This window comes from Miniopterus schreibersii (assembly GCF_964146895.1).
Source record: "Miniopterus schreibersii genome assembly, chromosome: 15".
In the NCBI taxonomy this organism is placed as follows: Eukaryota; Metazoa; Chordata; class Mammalia; order Chiroptera; family Miniopteridae; genus Miniopterus; species Miniopterus schreibersii.
In genome coordinates, this window is record NC_138115.1 from 48,557,870 (window position 1) to 48,576,088 (window position 18,219).

The window sequence follows — 18,219 nt, forward strand, 5'->3', positions numbered from 1 at the left end:
GCCTCGGTGCCTGGGAGGCCCTCCGCGCAGTGCGAGGCCCTTGCCAGCGGCGTCGGATGCGCGCCCCTGTGAGCTGGCAGGACTCCGTGGGCTTCGCACCCGACGGGCCCGGTCCTGGTGTGGGCCCTGCCCGCGGCTCCCCGCTTCCTTTTTTGCACCTGCTGGCTTCCTGCAGAGGGGCTTCAGGGGTTCTCTGCCACCAGCCCTCCCGGTGACCTGCCCTTCCCGAGGTAAACTGGCTGCGCCTTCTCCCGGGGTGGGGTGGGGTGGGGTGAGCGAGGCTTCTGATCGCCCCACTATCTAGTATGAAGGAGCTGGAGGGAGCCACCGTCACCTGAGCCGCCTTCCGTTCCGGCTCCGCATGAGAAGCTGAGTCCCACTCGGTTCAGTGACGGGCGGGGTGAGGGCAGGGCTAGCGGGGGATAATCCCCATAGTCAGGGGATGTCGATGGCCGGGGTTGACTTTTTGGGTCAGGTTAGGGAAGGGAGAAATGTAGGGCGTGTGGCGGGAGGGATGCTGGGGAAGTGGCTCAGCTAAGACAGGGCTCCGGCTCCACTATAAACAGAAAGCGCAGGGAGTTGGTGTCTGGCCATGTCGCCATGGTTACCACGAAGCCTGCAGGGTGGAATGTCCCTTTTTCTCTCCAGCGTATTGCAGAGGGGGGGACAGTTGTCAAGGTGACCTCTTTGTAAAGTACCTAGCAAACAGTCAACAGAGAACTTTTTGAGAGCGCTCTTAGGGAGAACCTCTCTCCTGGCCCAGGAGAGCTGCTGAGAAAATTCTGCTCCTCGTGAAGTTCGCAGAAACGGGAGTAACAGGGACCTGAACTCACCTGGAGCCCATTATTCTATAATTAGTGGGATTTCAACGACTGTTGAGAGCAAAATTATTCCGTGCACGTGACATGGCCATACAGTTGAAATGCTCAAAAACACTTCCAAAAGTTTAAGGGTCATTCTGATGTAAATATCCTTAAACGTAGGACCCATCTTCTTGTTTTTTGCCCCAACTGGGGATTCACAGCCGAGGCACGTGCCCCCAACCAGGGATCAAACCCACGGCCTTCTGGTCCCTGGGACAACACTCCACCCAGCTGAGCCACCTGGCCAGGGCCATTTCCCTTCCTTCCAAACAGGGTGCTGGCGCTCAGGCTTGGCCGGTTCCGGGCCGTGGCCTTGGCGTCGGTGGTTCGAATGGGCAGCCCGGTGACCACTGAATACAGTTGCTGTGAAGAACGTGATGGTCTAGGACATCTCTACGCTCCAGGGGACACCTGGCATTTGAGGCAGCAACACCCCGAGGAAGCCTGACCCCAGGACGGTGGCTCGTGTCGTAAGACTGCGACCACGACTGGGGCTGAGAGCGGGGCTGCGCTGCAAGGATTCGGGACCGGGAGCTGCCGCGGGCTGGCATCGAGCGTGGTCCCTCTTCACGCCCTGATACCCGAGGTTTCTCACCACTGACAACCCTCCAAAGAGAAATCAGAGGACTGGGGGTAAATAGACGCTGGTTCATCCATTTTAAAGGCGTGTGATCTTTTTATAACCGGCCGTCGGATGGAGCTGGAAGCGGTGATAAGGTGGCGGTTCCAGACAGCGGGAGCCCTTCCTAAGGCCATAGGAGAGGTGGCAGTGTGGAAAGATATTTGTTGGGTTTTTTTAAATCCTCACCCGAGGATATTTTTCCCACTGCTTTTCAGAGAGAGTGGAAGGGAGGGGGGGAGAGAGAAACGTCCATGTGAGAGAGACACATCGATTGGTTGCCTCCGCACTCCTCCCAACCCAGGGCCGGGAATGGAGCCTGCAACCCAGGTAGGTGCCCTCGGCCTGAATCGAACCCGGGATCCTTCAGTCCGTGGGCTGACGCTCTAACCACTGAGCCAAACCGGGTAGGGCTGGAAAGAATTTTTTTAAAAAGACATCTCCAGCTGATGTCCCAAGTGAGCGTACAAGTGCCTTCAAAGGTGTCTGTACAAATCGACGCACGGGACCAGCATGAATCCCAGGACCTCAGGATGTGAGGACAGGAAGGGCCCCTGGACTTGAGGGACAACCTCGACCTTCTGCAGTAAAAACAAACCAGGCAGGAGACATTTGCATGGTGGACGAAAGCTGTATCATAAATACGGTGTCTTCAGTTACAAGATGCTCGGTTGGAGTTATATACATTTCAGAAAACGTATGTACAGATAAATAATTTAAAATGGACTGCAAGTAGTGTTCTTGGTCTTGCCTGTAAGGAGCTGGCTGTCATGCCCGAATTTAACATGAAGTCTACGGGACAGTTAGAGGCACTTGCACCCTGGCAGCGGCTCTGGCACCGTCTTTAACACACTAAGACTCGGGGGGGGGGGAGGCCGTCTGCGTGGGCTCCTGGCATAACCATCCGAAGGCCTTTGGGGCTGCGAACTACAGAGATCGTTTGGGGCGATTTCTGTAGAGAGGACTGGCCTGGACCTACTGTGAGAGACTCCGAGTCAGAGAAAAGTGCCCCCCGGTGGGTCCCCAGTAGAGGGCTTCTCCACGGCCGGTCACTGGAGAGCACGGCGACCGCCTACGTGCTCTGTCAAAAGAGGGCTCAGTCTGCGCCAGTGACGCTCAGGCCTGCCCTCGGCGAACTGAAAACACTGCTTTCCAAATGGACCTGAAAACGATGGGCCTCTAATATTTTGGAATGTCTTTAGGGAAAAAAATGGCTTAAATTTTATTCCATAAAAATGATAGTCGAATGTCAGCCCACAGTGGGCGCTAATCCTAGGACTTCCCTAGACTCAAGAAAGCCATTGTCCTCTAGGCTGGCCTTGGAAACCCTGCCTCTGGTGACAGGGAGACAGCTGGGCGACCTTGGGGGGAGGCAGAGGGCAGAGCGGCCGCTTCGTGGCAGGTGTGGGCTCTCCTGGGGGTGGGGTCTTTTCCCCCCACCCCTTCTAGTTCTTTCCAGACTCAGGAAGACCACGGGCTCAGTGCATCCGGAGTAGATACTTGCAAAGCGGCCGAGAGGGTTCCACGTGGAACTAGTAGCTGAAACTGAGCAGCGACGGCGGCCTTGGGAGCCCGGCTCTCAGGCCACAGGCACCGTGTCTCCCTTCTTGAGGCGGCGCATGACAAAAGTCCCCAGAGCCACCAGGGGAATGCACATGGTGGAGGAGGCCACCAGCAGCCCGATGACAACCAGCGCGTACGTGGGGTAATCCTTGGTCACAAGCTGGCCCTGGAAGGAGAAGCTGAGCGTCGGTGGAAGGAACCTCCCAGGTGGGACATCCCCAGGCCCGGGGGGGTGCTTTCAGCCTGTCACATGTTTGCGTGGAGCGGTGTGAGCTGGCTCGCTGGGCCCTTCACGCCCCGCTCTGCTCACACCACACACACTACGTGCAAAAAGACAGTGTCTTCCACCCATGGGAGAAGAAGTCCAAACTGGCCCAGTTTTTTCTATGACAGTGTCTGTGTAAGGACAACCGGGGCTGTGCAGGCTGTTAAAATACTGACACAACCAGGAGGTGGCCCTTCTGGCTGCGGGGCAGTGCCCTGAGCGAGCCTGTCCTGTCTCTGCCACACCCAGAGCCAGGCCTCCGCAGCATCCAGCGGCTCAAGTATTAAGACGAGTCCCCGCAGGGCTCAGGGCCGCTCCGCCTGGGCTCAGCGCCCCGTCTCCAGGCCCGCTCGGCCTTTCCTAAGGGGGCCTGAGTGGCTGGAGTCAGAGGGCCTTTGTGGCTGCATTTTCCCAGCCCCCAGGAGGAGGGCCACCGGGAGTTCTGGGGGATCTCACCCTGTTTACTGCAGCACGTGTTCTAAAGCTCAGAGCCAGGCTTTGCCGAGAATTTTGAAATACCTGGTGACGCGGCCCTGTTGTGACAGATAATCTGCCCACACCCCGGCTGAAGTCCCTCAGTTTCAAAAAACTAAGGGCTGTGCTGTGGGGGAGCCGGCAGTACCTGCGAGGCGTCCCAGGCCTGGTACTGCAGGGTGCCCGTGAGGATGTAGTCGCTCAGGTAGAAGAGCAGGAGGCTCACGATGAGCAGCGGGCTCACGCCGGCCCACATCACCTTCCAGTACCAGTTCAGCGCGCGGCCCGTCATGGCCCGGAGGTCACTCTCGAACCTGCTCGGGAGACGGGAGGAAGCCGGATGGTCACACGGCCCGCTTCCCTTAGGGAGACTCTGTTCTGGCTCCGCTGAGATCTGAACCCAACCGCCCTGGTTCCTCCTGGGGACGGGGTGTGGGGTGTGGGAGGGTAGAAGGGCCGAGGCAGCCACAGAGCGGGGGCAAAGCGGCCACCCCACAGAGACGTGGACATCGGAAGACATCTTCCTGGCGCCCACCTTCAGACGGAGGCTGCTGGTGGAGACCAGAGGGCAGCTCCTGGCAACGGTGGGAAAGGTATCGGGACATCTGTCCAGCCGTCTCAATGCCAGGGGATACCCGAGGGCAGCTCTGCCCCACCCCTCCCACCCTGGTGTCTGCCAGGGGCTCTACTGTCCGTTAGAAACACCCCCAGAGGGGAATCTCTTTCGTCCCCTGAAACCACAGCAGGTTTTCTGGGCTGGGCGGACTGAGAGCCGGACCTGGGCCTAAGCGTCGAGGCCTGGCAGTCGGAGGTGGCCCGGCCGTCGGAGCTGCCCAGGTGCAGTTGCCCGCAGACCACCAGTGTGTTCAATCACGTCTGCGGGCTTTCTTTCCTTTTCTTTAAATTGACTCTTTTGCTGAAGTTCAGCAATAGCATAAGAGCATCCATTTTTCTATGGGTTTGATGGACTAATCATATATTTTAAAATATACACACAAATAAGTACAGAAAGTATCCTCAGCACTTTGGGAAGTGCTGACCCAGCCGTCTCCCCATTTCACGGGGGGAAGGTACCTGTGACTTGTGGGAAGGCCCCCAAGTTGTGGTAGGCCCGGTCCAAGCGCTTTAAACCTGCTCCCCATGATGGGAGAGGCAGCCATGAAGAAAGCGGGGTGGGGCGGGGTGAGGCTCAGCAGCTGCATCCACAGCCGCCTGCCTCGCTTGGACTCGAGGCCTGTCCTGAGTTCCCACGTGAGCCTGTGGGGACCTCCACCTGCCCCATGCTCCTGCTGACCTAGCAGGACCTTAGGCTCCAGGCCACGAACACTCACGTGCACAACGGGAACACCTGTGACTCTCAAGACCACACATGGCAGAAAGTGTCGGGTCCCCTTGTCCCTTTACCTCCCCTGCTCCCCACTTTCCTGGACAGAGAAAGGTGGGAAGAGCTGGCTGCAGGGAAAAAAGCTGCACAGCACTGTTGCAAAGTGGCCGCCAGACTGCGCTGTCCCTTGCGAGGGCAGAAAGCCTGCCCTCTGCTGGTCGTTCCCAGCTCTGACTGCTGACGGAATCCCCAGGGCGCCTTCGGTTTCTCTCTCCACCCCCACAACTTACCAACACCGGCTTTGGATGGACCTGTGGCCTCTCCAGCGCCTCCAGTGGGCCCTAGGTTCTGTCCCTCTGTCCCCAGCCTTCTCTCTTGATCCTGAAACACCCACCCTCTCAGGTGACCAATCTTTTTCTCCCTCTAGAAAGGCATTTCCAAGGTGACCAATTTGTCCCAGGTTACCAGGGACTTCCCTGGGTTTAGCACCGAAAGCCCCAGCGTCTCAGGGGACCCTTCTTTCCTGGGAAAATGGGGCGAGCCGGTCACTCTGACACTGAAGTCCTCACACTGTTACTAGCTGCGGGGAGGAGTGCGGGTGGGTTAGAAGGCATTCCTTGACCACAAACGTTCGGCAATACTGCAAATCACAACTCCTCTTTGAGATTCACAACTGTCTTCAAGGGTTTGAGAAGCCCTATGGCAAATGAATTTGGCTTTAACTTGTGTCTTGAAATTATGTGATCATGGAAATCCCTCAGAATGACTTCCAAGGACATAGTGGTTCCCAGAATGTCCCAGCTGGTCCCCCGACCCGCCTCTGCATCGGTTTAGGAGATTATAAAAGATTGGGGTGGGAACAGCTTGGCACAGCCCTTCCTAGCAGGCTCATGTTCAAGTAGCTGTTCCCAAAACGTAATGGGCCTCGGACGTGTTAATAAGTGAGTGTGATTCAGGGGCTCGGGGGCCTGAGACCCTGCATTCCAACAAGCTCCCTGCTGCTGCTGCTCTGGGGCCACACTCGGAGTGGTTCTCGGAGTGTCGGCCCCAGACTCACCTGGAGCTTGAGCCCCCCCTGCACCTACCCAACCAGCGGGGGCCTGTGCACGGCCAGGTCTGAAAGCTGCTCCCCACCCGTGGTTCTCAGCCCGGCGACACATTCCCGCAGCTGGGAGATTTAAAACTCCAGGGCTGTGCGTGCCCCAGGGCTTAGAGCCTTCATCCTGAATCTGCCAAACTTCCAAGGTCTGAGTTATCAACTGGACTTTGGTCAGCGAGCTTGAAAAACGCTGGCGTTGGCCGGGGGTCAGAGCAGCCAGCGCCTGGAGGCAGGATTCCCTGCCCCTGGGGCCGCGGGGGTTCAGCAGGGCCCGTGGGCCACTGCCCTTCAGTGAAAAGCAAGAGCGCAGGAAATAGGGGAGACGGAGGCTGCAGGCGAGCTGGGGGGACAGTGAGGCAGAAACCGGCTGTGAGCGGGGGCAGCTGCAAGGCCTGGAAGATGCCGAGCTCAAAGGGCGCGGTGCCCACGGGAAAGGGTCGCTTCCCGTGGGGCGAGGCCTCCTCACCTCTTCAGCCCGAACACGTAGCACACGGCCACCGTCTCCACCAAGACAATAAGCAGCAGGGACAGCGTGGCCGCGTAGTCGTTAAAGATGTCGAACCAGTAGTTGCCGGCCTCCAAGGTGAACACCATGCCGACGGCGCAGTTGATGAGACACACCAGACCTAGGGCCACAGGACCACATGCTCGCCCGCCTGGCACCCGCCGGGCACCCGCCTGCTCGCCCGCCTGGCACCCGCCTGCTCGCCCGCCTGGCACCCGCCTGCTCGCCTGCCTGGCACCCGCCTGCTCGCCTGCCTGGCACCCGCCTGGCACCCGCCTGCTCGCCTGCCTGGCACCCGCCTCCCACGGGCAGCAGGGCTGCGGGCGCCGGGGGGACTCTGGCTGACCGGCTGGTCCGCGGGGGTTGGAAGAGCTGCCGCGGTTTGGCCTCTCTGAATGTGTGTGCCGTGCGTGTGTGCGTGTGCGTGTGTGCTGTGCGTGTGTGTGCACGTGGGTGTGCTTGAGGGCTGGGGCACAAGGGGATGGTGGCCCAAGGAGTGTCAGCAGGCGTCACTGACAGCTCACAGAGCTGCCCTGCAGGGGGCACCAGCTCAATGGAAAAGAGGGCGCTGTGGGCACCCCCTGACTAGGGGATCTCGCCAGGCTGTGAGTCTAGCTGTTTATCCCAACAGCTCAGTCCCTGAGCTCGTGGGAGGCGAATTGGGGCAGGAGATGTGACCTGGGGGTGACACTCTCAGGACTTCCTAGAGAGGACTCATCCTGAACAGAGGAGTGGGGGGCGGTGGGAAGAGAAGGTACCAAGTGTTTGTGCAGCTCCCACCCCTCCCCTGAGGCAGGGATCAGGAGCCCCCTCGTACAGATGGGAAAGCCACGGCTCAGAGATGTCGAGAGACTTTCCCAGTGTCTCACAGCACGTACACGGTGGAGTCAGGGTTCAGGCCCCTCTGCCTCCAGAACCTGGGTTCTTGTCCGGTCTCCTCTGGCTGCCTCTCTTGGGCACCCCTCTAAGTACTTGACTCTAAAGCTCCCTCCTGCCCTTTCCACTGCTACGCCCTACACCACCAGCCACCGGGCCCAGCCTGAGGGGGCCACCCAGGGGAACGGGACAGTGTGGCCAGCAGCTAAGGGCACGCAAATGCGGCTGCAGGGTGAGGTGGCTGCTAAGTGCTGGAGGCGCTGATGGGGGGGGGGGCGGCTCCCGCGGGGTGAGCAGGACTTCAGGGCATGGGATGGGAACTGGGCCTGATGCCGGCTAGGAGGAGGGAGGTCGTGGATGTGGGGGGACAGGGGCATCATCAACGGCAGGGTCCGGGCCCACGGGGCGGGAGGTGGAGTGCTGGGAAGAGCAGGTTCTTTCCTAACAGGCCTGCTGCCCTGCCCGCAGGCAGAACGGCAGGTAAGTGGCTCCTATGATGGGCTGTCGCAGGGGCAGGGGAGGGACAGAGGGCTGCTAGTCACCGCGTGCGGGTGGGGCTCCGAGGGGGGAGCGAAGGCCGCACACACACTGTGATCACGGAGCCCGAGAACGCGGGAAACGCACATAAACGGAGCAGTGAGAACAGGGTGGCTTCGGGGGCGGGGGGCTCTCTGGTGGGGGAAGTGCTATGACCTGGGTGGGGGGTACTTGGTGGGCAATGTGTCAGGTTCACTGAGTCTGTGCGAAGGGAATGTACACGCTGTAACTGTTATACCTCAATTAAACAAAGACCAAAGCTGCTCCTCTCCTCGCCCGGGGAGCTCTGGTGCCAGGCTGGGGAGTCTGGCCTGTTCCTAGGCCGGGGTGGCCACCGCCTGTCCCCGCAGAGGCACGGGGTGAGTGACACCCAGGTCCTGACTGCCCGAGGTGAGGAAAGGGTGAGGGCAGGACCGCCGGGAGGTTGCCGCAGCTCCGTGGCCACCGCAACAGGCACGTAGCCTCCGAGGCAGCCGTCCGGCTGCTTGTCCCCAGCTCGGTGCCCGCCCGCGTCCCGCCTCCTCTCCCCCGCCCGCTCACCTGAGATGGCCTCCTTGGGCAGGCGGCGGGTAATGACTTTGCTGTCGGTGAGAGGCGTGAGGATGGCGGCCGTGTTGCCCAGCATGCTCCCGATGCCCAGCATCAGCAGCATGAAGAAGTATAACACGGACCACAGCTGGGACACTTCCATGTTCTTTATGGCCTCGGTGTAGACGATGAAAGCCAGGCCGGTGCCCTGGACGGCCTGCCCCAGTGACAAGACCCCAGTTACACACCCAAGGGACCCACAGGACCTTGGACACACCCGATGCCAAGCAGCACGGGGGACCTCAGCGCTGGCCACGAGAAGCCACATCCTGGAGTTGGCTCTCCCAGCGTCAGACCGGACCCCAGGCTCCCCTGGGATAGAGATGTGAGTTGTCGGGAGCCCATGTGTGAGGGGACATTTCAGTGAACTTGGAACACTGAGTCCCTTTCTGCCCCCAACTCATGTAAATTCTGGATAAAACACAATAAAATAATGTTGGGATAACTCCTGCTTCTAGTATGATGACTGTCTGGGTGTCTGAGGCCTTGGTGGCTGGGAGCCGAGGCCGGACGGTGGGGCCAGAGAAGCAGGAGCAGGATGCCGGGGAGCTGGCCTGGCCAGCTGGGAGCCAGGACAGGCAGGGTGGCTCAGTGGCCCGATCCCTGCGGCAGTAACACCACTGTGGGGACACTAAAGTGTGGATATGAGCCTGGAACTCCTGCTTAAAGACAACCCTGGGGGGAGGAGGCAGGTTGAAACGGGCCAGGGTTGGGGTGGCCCCTGGCTACCAGCATCACAAGAACAGAAGCAACCCCTCTCTGGGGGAAAGGTCCCCGACTGGGACCCACAGGACCACCAGCGATGACAAGCACTGAGCCTGCAGAGATGCGCAAACCCACGAGGAGATGCGCCAGTGTGGCTGGGGAGTCAGCAGGAGTAAGAAACGGATTCAGAGCACCGCTCCCCACAAGCGGCCGGTGCTGGGACGTCGGATTCGGAATATGAGCGGGCGCAATGGCATTCCAGTGGGGACAGGGGGACGGTCAGCCCTGGGTGCAGACACTAGGGGGTCCCGTTTGCAGAGAATCTGCAGGTAACAAAACCTACTGAAGTTGACCTGCTTTTTATTATTATTAGGAGCTGACAATTTTCAACAGTGTCAGTGATAACACACTTCTCCCCTCCAGGGCCGACTGCTCTCTCCCCTGCCCACGGCCACCTCCCAAACAGCTAGGTGGGACGTATTTAAAGAGCTAAAACGATAGAGATAAACATGTAACTAGGAACTATTAGAATGAAAAGCAAATTTGAAAACAATAGTGTCTAAAAAATTATTGAGTTAAAAGGCTCAATTGACCGTTAAATACTACGTGTAGCTACAGAGAGAGTTAGTGAACTGGGGGGTTGTGTATGCCCCGGGAATGAATCCATAATGAAGCAGATAAAAGAGAAATTAATAGTCAAGTAGGGTTGATGAGAGGGTCTAGCATAGGCCTACATAAAATTCCAGAAGAGGCAATGCTGACCAGATAACAGGTAGGAATCTTCCAAAACTGGTAAGACAGCTGGCCCCACAGGTCCAGGAAGCCCCCCTCACCCGGGCCTGGGGGGTAAACAGCTGAAGACACCCGGAGCTCAGGCGGCAGGGCCCAGGGGAGGGAGGCGGGACAGAAACAGGACCGAAAGGGCTGGGGGGCGGCGCCCGCAGAGGAGAGGGCCTTTCAGGGGCTAGGGTGGGAGCTGAGTGGCTGGTGAATAGCTTCAGTGTTGGGAGAAGCAGCTGCCAGCCCGAGGCCATCTACTCAGCGGGAAACCGGCTACGAAATGGGGGTCGAACCCGGGGCGACTGGGTGGGAGGCAGGTCGGGCAGATGGGCGCACAGGGGAAGAGATAAAGGACAAACGGCCAGTTATAAAAGCAGTCAGGGGTGCGCAGCACAGCACAGGGGGTATAGCAGTAACCCTGTAATACCCGCGTGGCGTGGGGGGGGTGCCGGCCTGTGGGGTGAGCGCCCTGTACGTGATAATAACGTCCGGTCGCCGTGCCCTACGCCTGAAGCTAATATATTATTAGCTGTAATAATAATTAGTGCCCACTGTCCTTGGAAAATAAATTAATTTTTAAAATGGGAGCCAAATGTAGACATTTACATACAAATAAAACTCGGCGGCATTATCATAAAAAACCTGCTGTAAAGGAACGCATTGCAAGGCAGGAGGGAAAAACACCCAGAAGACGGCTGGGAGGCAAGAAAAACCGGTGAATAGGTGAAACGGCTAACATGAAGAGAGCTACAGCGGCATCCAGTTACGGGTTTAACGAAGACAGGACCGGACCGGACAAAAATGCCATTTAAACAGGGGGGATGAGTTGAAAGTGCTCCGAAGTCAAGGGCAGTATTTAACTTTAGGCTTTATTAAGTTAAATATACATGGAAAACTTTCAAGAAGAGAAATGGAGTATACACATTCCAAACGGTTAGTGACTAAGGAGGGAAAAAACACAATAGGGGCAAAGCAGTCTAAATAAATCAATAACCACATAATTCTTGGACATTGAGCCAAGCTCAAAAGTGAGTAAGACTCCTGGGTGCCAAGAACAAAGAAAAAATTTGAACCTGAACAGGAACTAAACCCGAAAGACCTCACGGGTCCTCGGAATGGGATCTAGGCCCTAAAGGCTGGGGCTGGACCTGGGGATATGGTCCCTGTCTGGGGACAGAGGGCCATGCCACCGGCCCGAGTCACCAGCCAGCCAGAGGAACAAAGCGTGGTTTCATCCAGGACATGACCCAGAATGGCTCCACCCACAAAACAAAATGCCAAAAAAACTTCAAGGTAGCTTGCTGGCAGCCAGAGCTTTGGGCCTTCACCAGTCTCTATTCTTATAAGGCATCCTCTAGAGACACCCTCTAGAAGTATTAAATATAACAATTAGACAAATATGCCCACTCTCATTTCTGCCTCCACCGTCTGGAAGTCCTAGCAAATACGATAGAAAAAAAAAAAAGGCAATATAAGGATTGAAAAGAAAAATGCAAGCAGGTGATATAAGAGTTTACGCGGAACGCTAAGGTGACCCTATAGACAAATACGAGAATCAGTAAGAGAATTCATCGAGGTTGCTAGGTACAGGAGGAACATATGAAGACCTTTAGCTGTCTGCTGTTGTGAAAGGTATCTTTAGTTCCTCTGTCGCTGTTTATTTTTGTTCAGGGGACTTTAACTTTGTCTCCAAAACAGTCTTTCCTTTTCTTTTTTAAAATATATCTTTATTGATTTCAGAGAGAGGAAGGGAGAGGGAGAGAGAGAGAGAAACACCAATGGTGAGAGGGTCATTGATCGGCTGCCTCCTGCACGCCCCCGACTGGGGATCGAGCCCACAACCCCGTCCTGTGCCCTGATCAGGAATCAAACCAAGATCTCCTGGATTCTAGGTCAATGTCCAACTGTTGAGCCACACTGGCCGGGCTCTTTTCTTTTTTATTAAAAAAAAAAAAATCTGAGCCCCAAATGACAAATGTTTACAATTCTTCATTCAGGGTGGTAGATATATGGGCACTTGTTATATTATTTTTTGTACTTTTCTGTCTTTTTAAAATTTAAAAGGAGAAAGGGCCCGGAGAACCCAAAGGAACCTGGTGTTCCCGTGGGGCAGCTGGGAGAACCGTGACTGAGTCTCCGTCCCAGGAGAGGTGTAGGGAAGAGAATTCTGTCTCCCAAGACCTTGCCCGCGCCTTACCGTGTCCAGCTCCGATTCCAAGCTGCAGTTTTTAATCAGTGGGAACACCTTGCTGTACTCGCTGGGGTAGGTGGATGCCAGGTAGCCCTTCACCTGCTCCAGGTTGCTGGCTGTCAAAAAGCCATCTTCCAGGTCGAAGGAGTTGGTCAGCAGCAGAATCACCCTGCAGAGCACAGTGTCACATTGACCTCCGCTGATGAGCAAGGCCGCCGTTGCCAAACCTCCCAGGGCCGTGGGCCCCACACTGTCCCCTCGCCTCTTCCTTTCTGATTATGTGAGGCCCTCAACCAGAGGAATCTATTGATTGGTGACCTTTTAAACGGCAAAGTATTTCAAATGGCTTTGAAGAAGCCTCAAATAGGGACAGTGATGACAGCAGGAACCAACCAGCACGGCCGGCTACTTCAGCCTCTGGACCAGCACAGTCCACAGGACTGAGATGAGGGAAATGTTCCACATCTGTGCCATCCAGTGTGGTACCCATGAACCACGTGTGGCACCGAGGAACTAGTCTAAATCTAAGTTAGTTTAAGTAAAATTTAAATTTACATTTTAATTTGTGAACAGCCCCCGTGGCTAGTGACACACTTTTAGTGTGCCTTCTGGATGTTTCTGTATTTCGGTAAGATACAGAAAGTAGATTCTGGAATCCCCATGGCTTAGCTAGATAGCTCTTGGCTGCTTCTGAGGTGGGGAAGATGGGGCAGAAGAAATTAAGGCTGGTTTGTCGAATGCCCTGTCCTACTGAGTGCTCTGAATACAGGGACCACCCCCATCCCTCAGGCACACGCTGAGCTGGAATTGGACCCCTGGACTGAGGATTGCAAGGCTGGTGCCCTTTGCCCTACACCCCTTGACTTCTTGGCATCTGCCTTTTCCCAGGTGCCCCTTTAGCTCGGAGCTTTGGGGACGCGTCGCCCCCTTGAGGCCTGGGGCGCCCCGGGCTTACTTGTTCAAGCAGCTCTCGTAGTTGAAGGTGGCCTTGAAGCCGTAGATGGAGAAGGTGACGATGCTGGCAAATATGGAGGTGGAGCTGTTGATGAGGGACACGATGATGGCATGCTTCTGGCAGTTGTTGGAGGGCTCATTGTAGCTGGCGAAGGCGATCAGGCTGCCGAAGCCCAGGCCGAGCGAGAAGAAGATCTGGGTGGCTGCATTGATCCAGGCCTTGGGGTTGGCCAGCTGCTCCAACTGGAAGGCCAGCAGGGACAGGGCTGATGAACTGGGGGAGGGGGGTCCCAACCTTTTGGACCAGGGGAGGGAGGGAGGCCCCGAGGGGTGGAGGACCTTGCCTGTGGCATGCAGCCAGGCAGGGGTAGGCCCGGGGTGGGAAGCCAGCTTTCCTGGCTTCTGGCCGGTGCCCCAACCACTCCTTAGCAGGGAAATACGTCCCTCCTGCCATGTCCTCCACAGCACCTTCCCCATAGGAGAGCAATGGAGAAGGGCAGGGTAAAATCATTTCATAGGGACCGAGCCCCTGGTCCATGAGCCGGGCACTGCCCGGGGCCGGGCCACCAGAGGTGGAGGTGGTGCGGCTGGTGGAGGCCGAGGTCTGCGTTGAACCCAGCAGTGTGGTGGTGGGGCCTTAGGGGATGCTGCTCCCATGGTCATTTTGTTTCCAGGGGCCAGATTTGCTAAATGAAGATCTATTCAGCCCCAAAAGCAATAGTGATGAAGACTGGCCGTGGGGAACCTGGGAGGGACCCCGAAACCCCTGTAGAGCGTGGATTCGCCCTCAGGGAAATTGAGATGGTGGGAGTGATGCTCGTGGCAGAAAACTTAGTCCACAGGCTGGAAGGAGGGGTTGGGGTGAGACAGGCCCGGAGACCAGCTGCGGGCTGTGCAGCGGTTGGTGAGGGCAGCGAGGACCGGGAGGAAGAGTGGACAAAAGGCTCGATGCCCCAGAGTTCACAGGGCTTGGGGACGGCCTGCTGAGGGTGACTCAGCACCTGCAGGTAACCCACAGCCTGGAGGGCTCACCCTGGCCTCCAGGCTCCAGGGCAGCTTTCACCCGCCCTCCGCCAGCGCCCCCCTCGGCCACTCTGGAGGGTGCAGGGTGAGGGGGGCGCCCTCGGGCCCGCCCCCCAGCTCACCTTGGGAGTGAACATGTACACCAGGCCATTGGTGGCTCCGTGGAGCGTGAGGCCCCTGATCAGGTAGATGATGAGCACACAGTAGGGCATCGACGCGGTGAAATACACCACCTGTGGGCGCCAGAGGGCAGAGTCAGCGCCGGGAGATGTGACCAGGAGTATAGGCCAAGGAGGGTGCACCCGGAGAGAAGGTTTGCAAATCAGACCTGACAGCTCTGTAGGGTCGTGGAAAACGGCTTAGCGCAAAGGCTCTCAAACCCGCTGCAGGTCAGACGCACCCGAGAGCTTTCAGACCCCAGCGCTCAGGCCGCACCCACACTGATCACTCCAGGGCCCTGGGGAGCTCAGGCTGCCCCTGTGCTCATGACCCTGGAGCCTTCGGGGGCTGGGCTGAGGCCGGGGAGGTGCAGAAGCTCCCCGGGTGGTGCCGATGGGCAGCTAAGCTTGAGAGCCGGGGCCAGGTGGGTCTCTGGGGAATCTTCAGTCACTTAAGGTTTTTCAAGGAGGGAACACTCACTGCCTGGTTGCCTGGTGCTGCTCGGCAGCGAGGATCTGAGGCTGGCCGGCCCACACCTGCTCGTTTTTTCAGGTGGCGGGAAAGGCCTTGTTTTGAGATTGAGGACCAGGGCTTCACGTGCCCCTGCCGGCTTTATAGCTGCCCAGCGGGTGGTCTGTGCCAGCGAGCCGCCCCTGCCTCCGCCGGCACAGCCCTGCCCGCGACGGCCCTGCCTGCCCTCCCGCCGCGCCCGCACCTTGCCGGTGGACTCGGTGCCCCGCAGGATGCACAGGTACACCACCAGCCAGGCCAGCAGGAGGCACAGCGCCGGCTCCCACTGCAGGCCGCCGCTCTCCTGGATGGACGGCGAGATGTTGAGGGTCTTCCGGTACCAGAAGTACTTGGTCGAGGAGGCCTGCTCGCACTCCTCGTCGTAGCCGGTGCGGTTGGCATTCAGCGGGCAGACGGACCAGGGCAGGGGGTCCTTGGGGGTCAACACAAGCATTATACAGAGGGGTGAGGGCCAAGGGCAAAGGTCGGGGTGGGGAGGACGGGAGGTGGCCGGATTCGGGCCTCTTGGACCAGAAGGGCAGGCCGCGGGAGCACTGAAGGCAGACGGGGAGCCGGAGGGCCTGCCGGGGGCACAGACGGGCTTGGGAACAGGGGGCGGCAGGGAGGGGTGGGAGGGGGCCACACGCCCGACAGTCTCGCCCCTGCTTGCTGAGGACCTAACTACTGTGGGCCCGAGAGGCTGAACATACAGACGGACGAGGGCCAGACCCCCTCCGACAACAGAGCTCGGACCCCCGACCTCCCGCCCGTCCCGGGGCGGCCTGCACTCCTCCCGCCCCGCTCTCCCCCGGCCCCCGCTCACCTGGAAGGAGTGGAAGAGGTACCAGAAGGCCCAGGCGTTGATGACGTTGTAGTACATGGACAGGAAGAAGGACACCACCACGCTGGCGACACCTGTCGGAAGCAGAGGGCGCTGAGGGTGCTCTATCCCGCCAGGCAGGACCCCGTGCGCCCAGGGCACCCGGCCGTGGCCGCCGGGGGGTAGGACCTCTGCAGCGGGTTTGTGGGGTTCGCCACGACCGGGGCCCTGTGGACACTGTGAAGGGTTGGTCTCTTCCCTGTCTTCTCTCCCCGGCTCCTGGGACTGGAGGCTGGTGACATTTTTTGGAGATTAAGTGCCAGCAGCTGGGCCAAGGACCGTATGTGCCGCAGGCACTCACAACGGTGCTGTGAAGGGGGCATCGCTATCCCCCCACCCCGCCCCTGGCACAGAGGAGAGAACCTGGGCACGGAGCTTGCCTGAGGCCCCTGGGAAGGGCAGGCACTGGCTGCTGCCTCCTGGCTGACCTGAGATAGGTCGCCTGGGCCAACCCCTGCTTGGGGGTGGCAGGGAGCAGGGGTGTGGGGAGGTGTGTCAGGAGTGCAGGGGACGGGAGGGGGCTGTCCTGCACCTGGTCAGGTCTGCAGGGCACCCGGAGTAGGGGAGTGGGGAGAGGAGAGCAGAGCAGAGGGACGTCTGAACCCCAGCGGTGTCTGGAGCTGCCCACCGGGCCCCGAGCCACTGTGTGCGTCTGCCCAACCCCATGCTCCCTCCGGGATATCTCATTAGCAGTTTGAAACTGGCCAGGGTGTTATATTTACACCACGGTGTCAGCAAATGCCACAACCAGGCCTTTCCCCACCCCACTGCGGGAGCCATGTTAAACATTCACTAGCACCCTCGGTTGGCACAAACATCTGGCATCTTTTCTATTACACAGCAGATGATGCCTCGGAGAAGCCCTCCGGGATTGCTTGCTCGGGCCGAGCGTCAAACCACACACCTCCGTGTTAAACATTAACAGCCGTTCACGGTGAGGAGGCAGGTGGGGTTTGAAGATGATTTGTGAGGGCACGGAAGCATTTCTCCTGCCCCTGAGACAAGTCACATACAAGTTTACACCCTCCTTGCCCCTGAAGTGTCACTCCGCCTTCCTGTCTGGGGCGGGATCAGTGGGCAGAACAGAGGAAGGCCATCGCTGGTCAAAGTTCCTCCTGCTGGCAGGGGCAGCCCGGGAGCGTGCGGGTGTGCAGGCAGGTTAACCATCTCCCCACGGTGCCCAGGACACCGGCTCAGGTGGCTCAGGCAGGCGGGCTGGCAGGCAGTGCCCCTCTTGCTATCCCTGTGTGCCCAGCTTCCATACGCTGGAGATGCTGGGGACACCCCTACCACCTCTCCGTGGTGAAAAGACCAAATGAGCTTCTGTACACAAACTCTACAGGCCAGCTCCCGGCACACAGTAGGTGTTCACTGAAAGGAGATGCCTACTATGTGCCGGGAGCTGGCCTGTAGAGTGCAGGGGACAGTGCCCAGAATGGTTGTTAGCTAGGACACTGAGGCACAGCTCTATCGTGGGCAGCTGTTTCCTCCTTACAGACCAGCAACTGCGGTCCAGGGAAGTAACGTGGCCTCAGGTCCCCACGCGTGCCCCTCCCTCCCTCCCTGTCCCGGGGGGAGCCAGCCCCTCCTGGGCCTCTGTCCACCCCACTCAGGGGCTCTCTCGGGCCCTGTGCTTGCCCCTTGCTCCCACCCCCCGGACGGGGGGATACAGGGCAGGGGCTCCCGCCGGGGGACTGGCGAGCGGCCACCTACCGACGCCGCTCAGGTAGGGGCTGATGGTCCTCCAGGCGCCAATGCTGCCCTGGCGCATGCGCTGTCCCACGGCCAGCTCCAGGTACAGCAGCGGCATCCCCTCCACGACCAGCATGATGACATAGGGCACCAGGAAGCTCCCTGCGGGCGGCGGGCGGCGGTCAGGGCACCGGGGCCGTGCTCCGCAGCCCCCCAGCCTCTCCGCCCACGGCCCCCTTCTTCCTGTGCGTTCACCCTTCTGTCTTTTCACCCGGCCCCCACCCTTCTGCCTCCACACTCCACTTTCCCACACACCCACCTGCGCTGTTTGTTAGAGAGAGAGGGAGGGAGGGAGGGGGAGAGAAAGGGAGAGAGAGAAACATCGATGTGAAAGAGACACATCAATTGGTTGTCTCCTGCATGTGGTCCGACCAGGGCCCGGGATGGAACCTGCAACCCAGGTACTTGCCCTTGACTGGGAATTGAACCTGTGACACTTTGATGCACAGGCTGATGCTCTAACCACTGAACCACACCGGCCAAGGCCCACGCATCCACCTTTCTGTCATTCCTCTCACCCATCCATCCACCCATCCATCATCCATCCACCCA

General features: G+C 58.7%; 1 protein-coding gene across 3 annotated transcripts in view; it reads right to left on the bottom strand.

Moving 5' to 3' along the window:
• Nucleotides 1-2,096: 2,096 nt before the first annotated feature.
• SLC6A20 (solute carrier family 6 member 20) overlaps nt 2,097-18,219 on the bottom strand; it is a 29,393-nt gene continuing 13,270 nt past the window's right edge. For all 3 annotated transcript variants that reach the window (XM_081159562.1, XM_081159563.1, XM_081159564.1), the window contains exons 2-11: nt 17,629-17,769; nt 15,859-15,950; nt 15,241-15,468; nt 14,489-14,599; nt 13,345-13,586; nt 12,396-12,558; nt 8,666-8,870; nt 6,674-6,833; nt 3,933-4,098; nt 2,097-3,211 (exon numbers count right to left, since the gene is read on the bottom strand). In XM_081159562.1, coding sequence (XP_081015688.1) covers nt 3,062-3,211; nt 3,933-4,098; nt 6,674-6,833; nt 8,666-8,870; nt 12,396-12,558; nt 13,345-13,586; nt 14,489-14,599; nt 15,241-15,468; nt 15,859-15,950; nt 17,629-17,769 — 1,658 coding nt within the window. In that variant the 3' untranslated portion in view covers nt 2,097-3,061. The remainder of the gene's footprint in view (nt 3,212-3,932; nt 4,099-6,673; nt 6,834-8,665; nt 8,871-12,395; nt 12,559-13,344; nt 13,587-14,488; nt 14,600-15,240; nt 15,469-15,858; nt 15,951-17,628; nt 17,770-18,219) is intronic.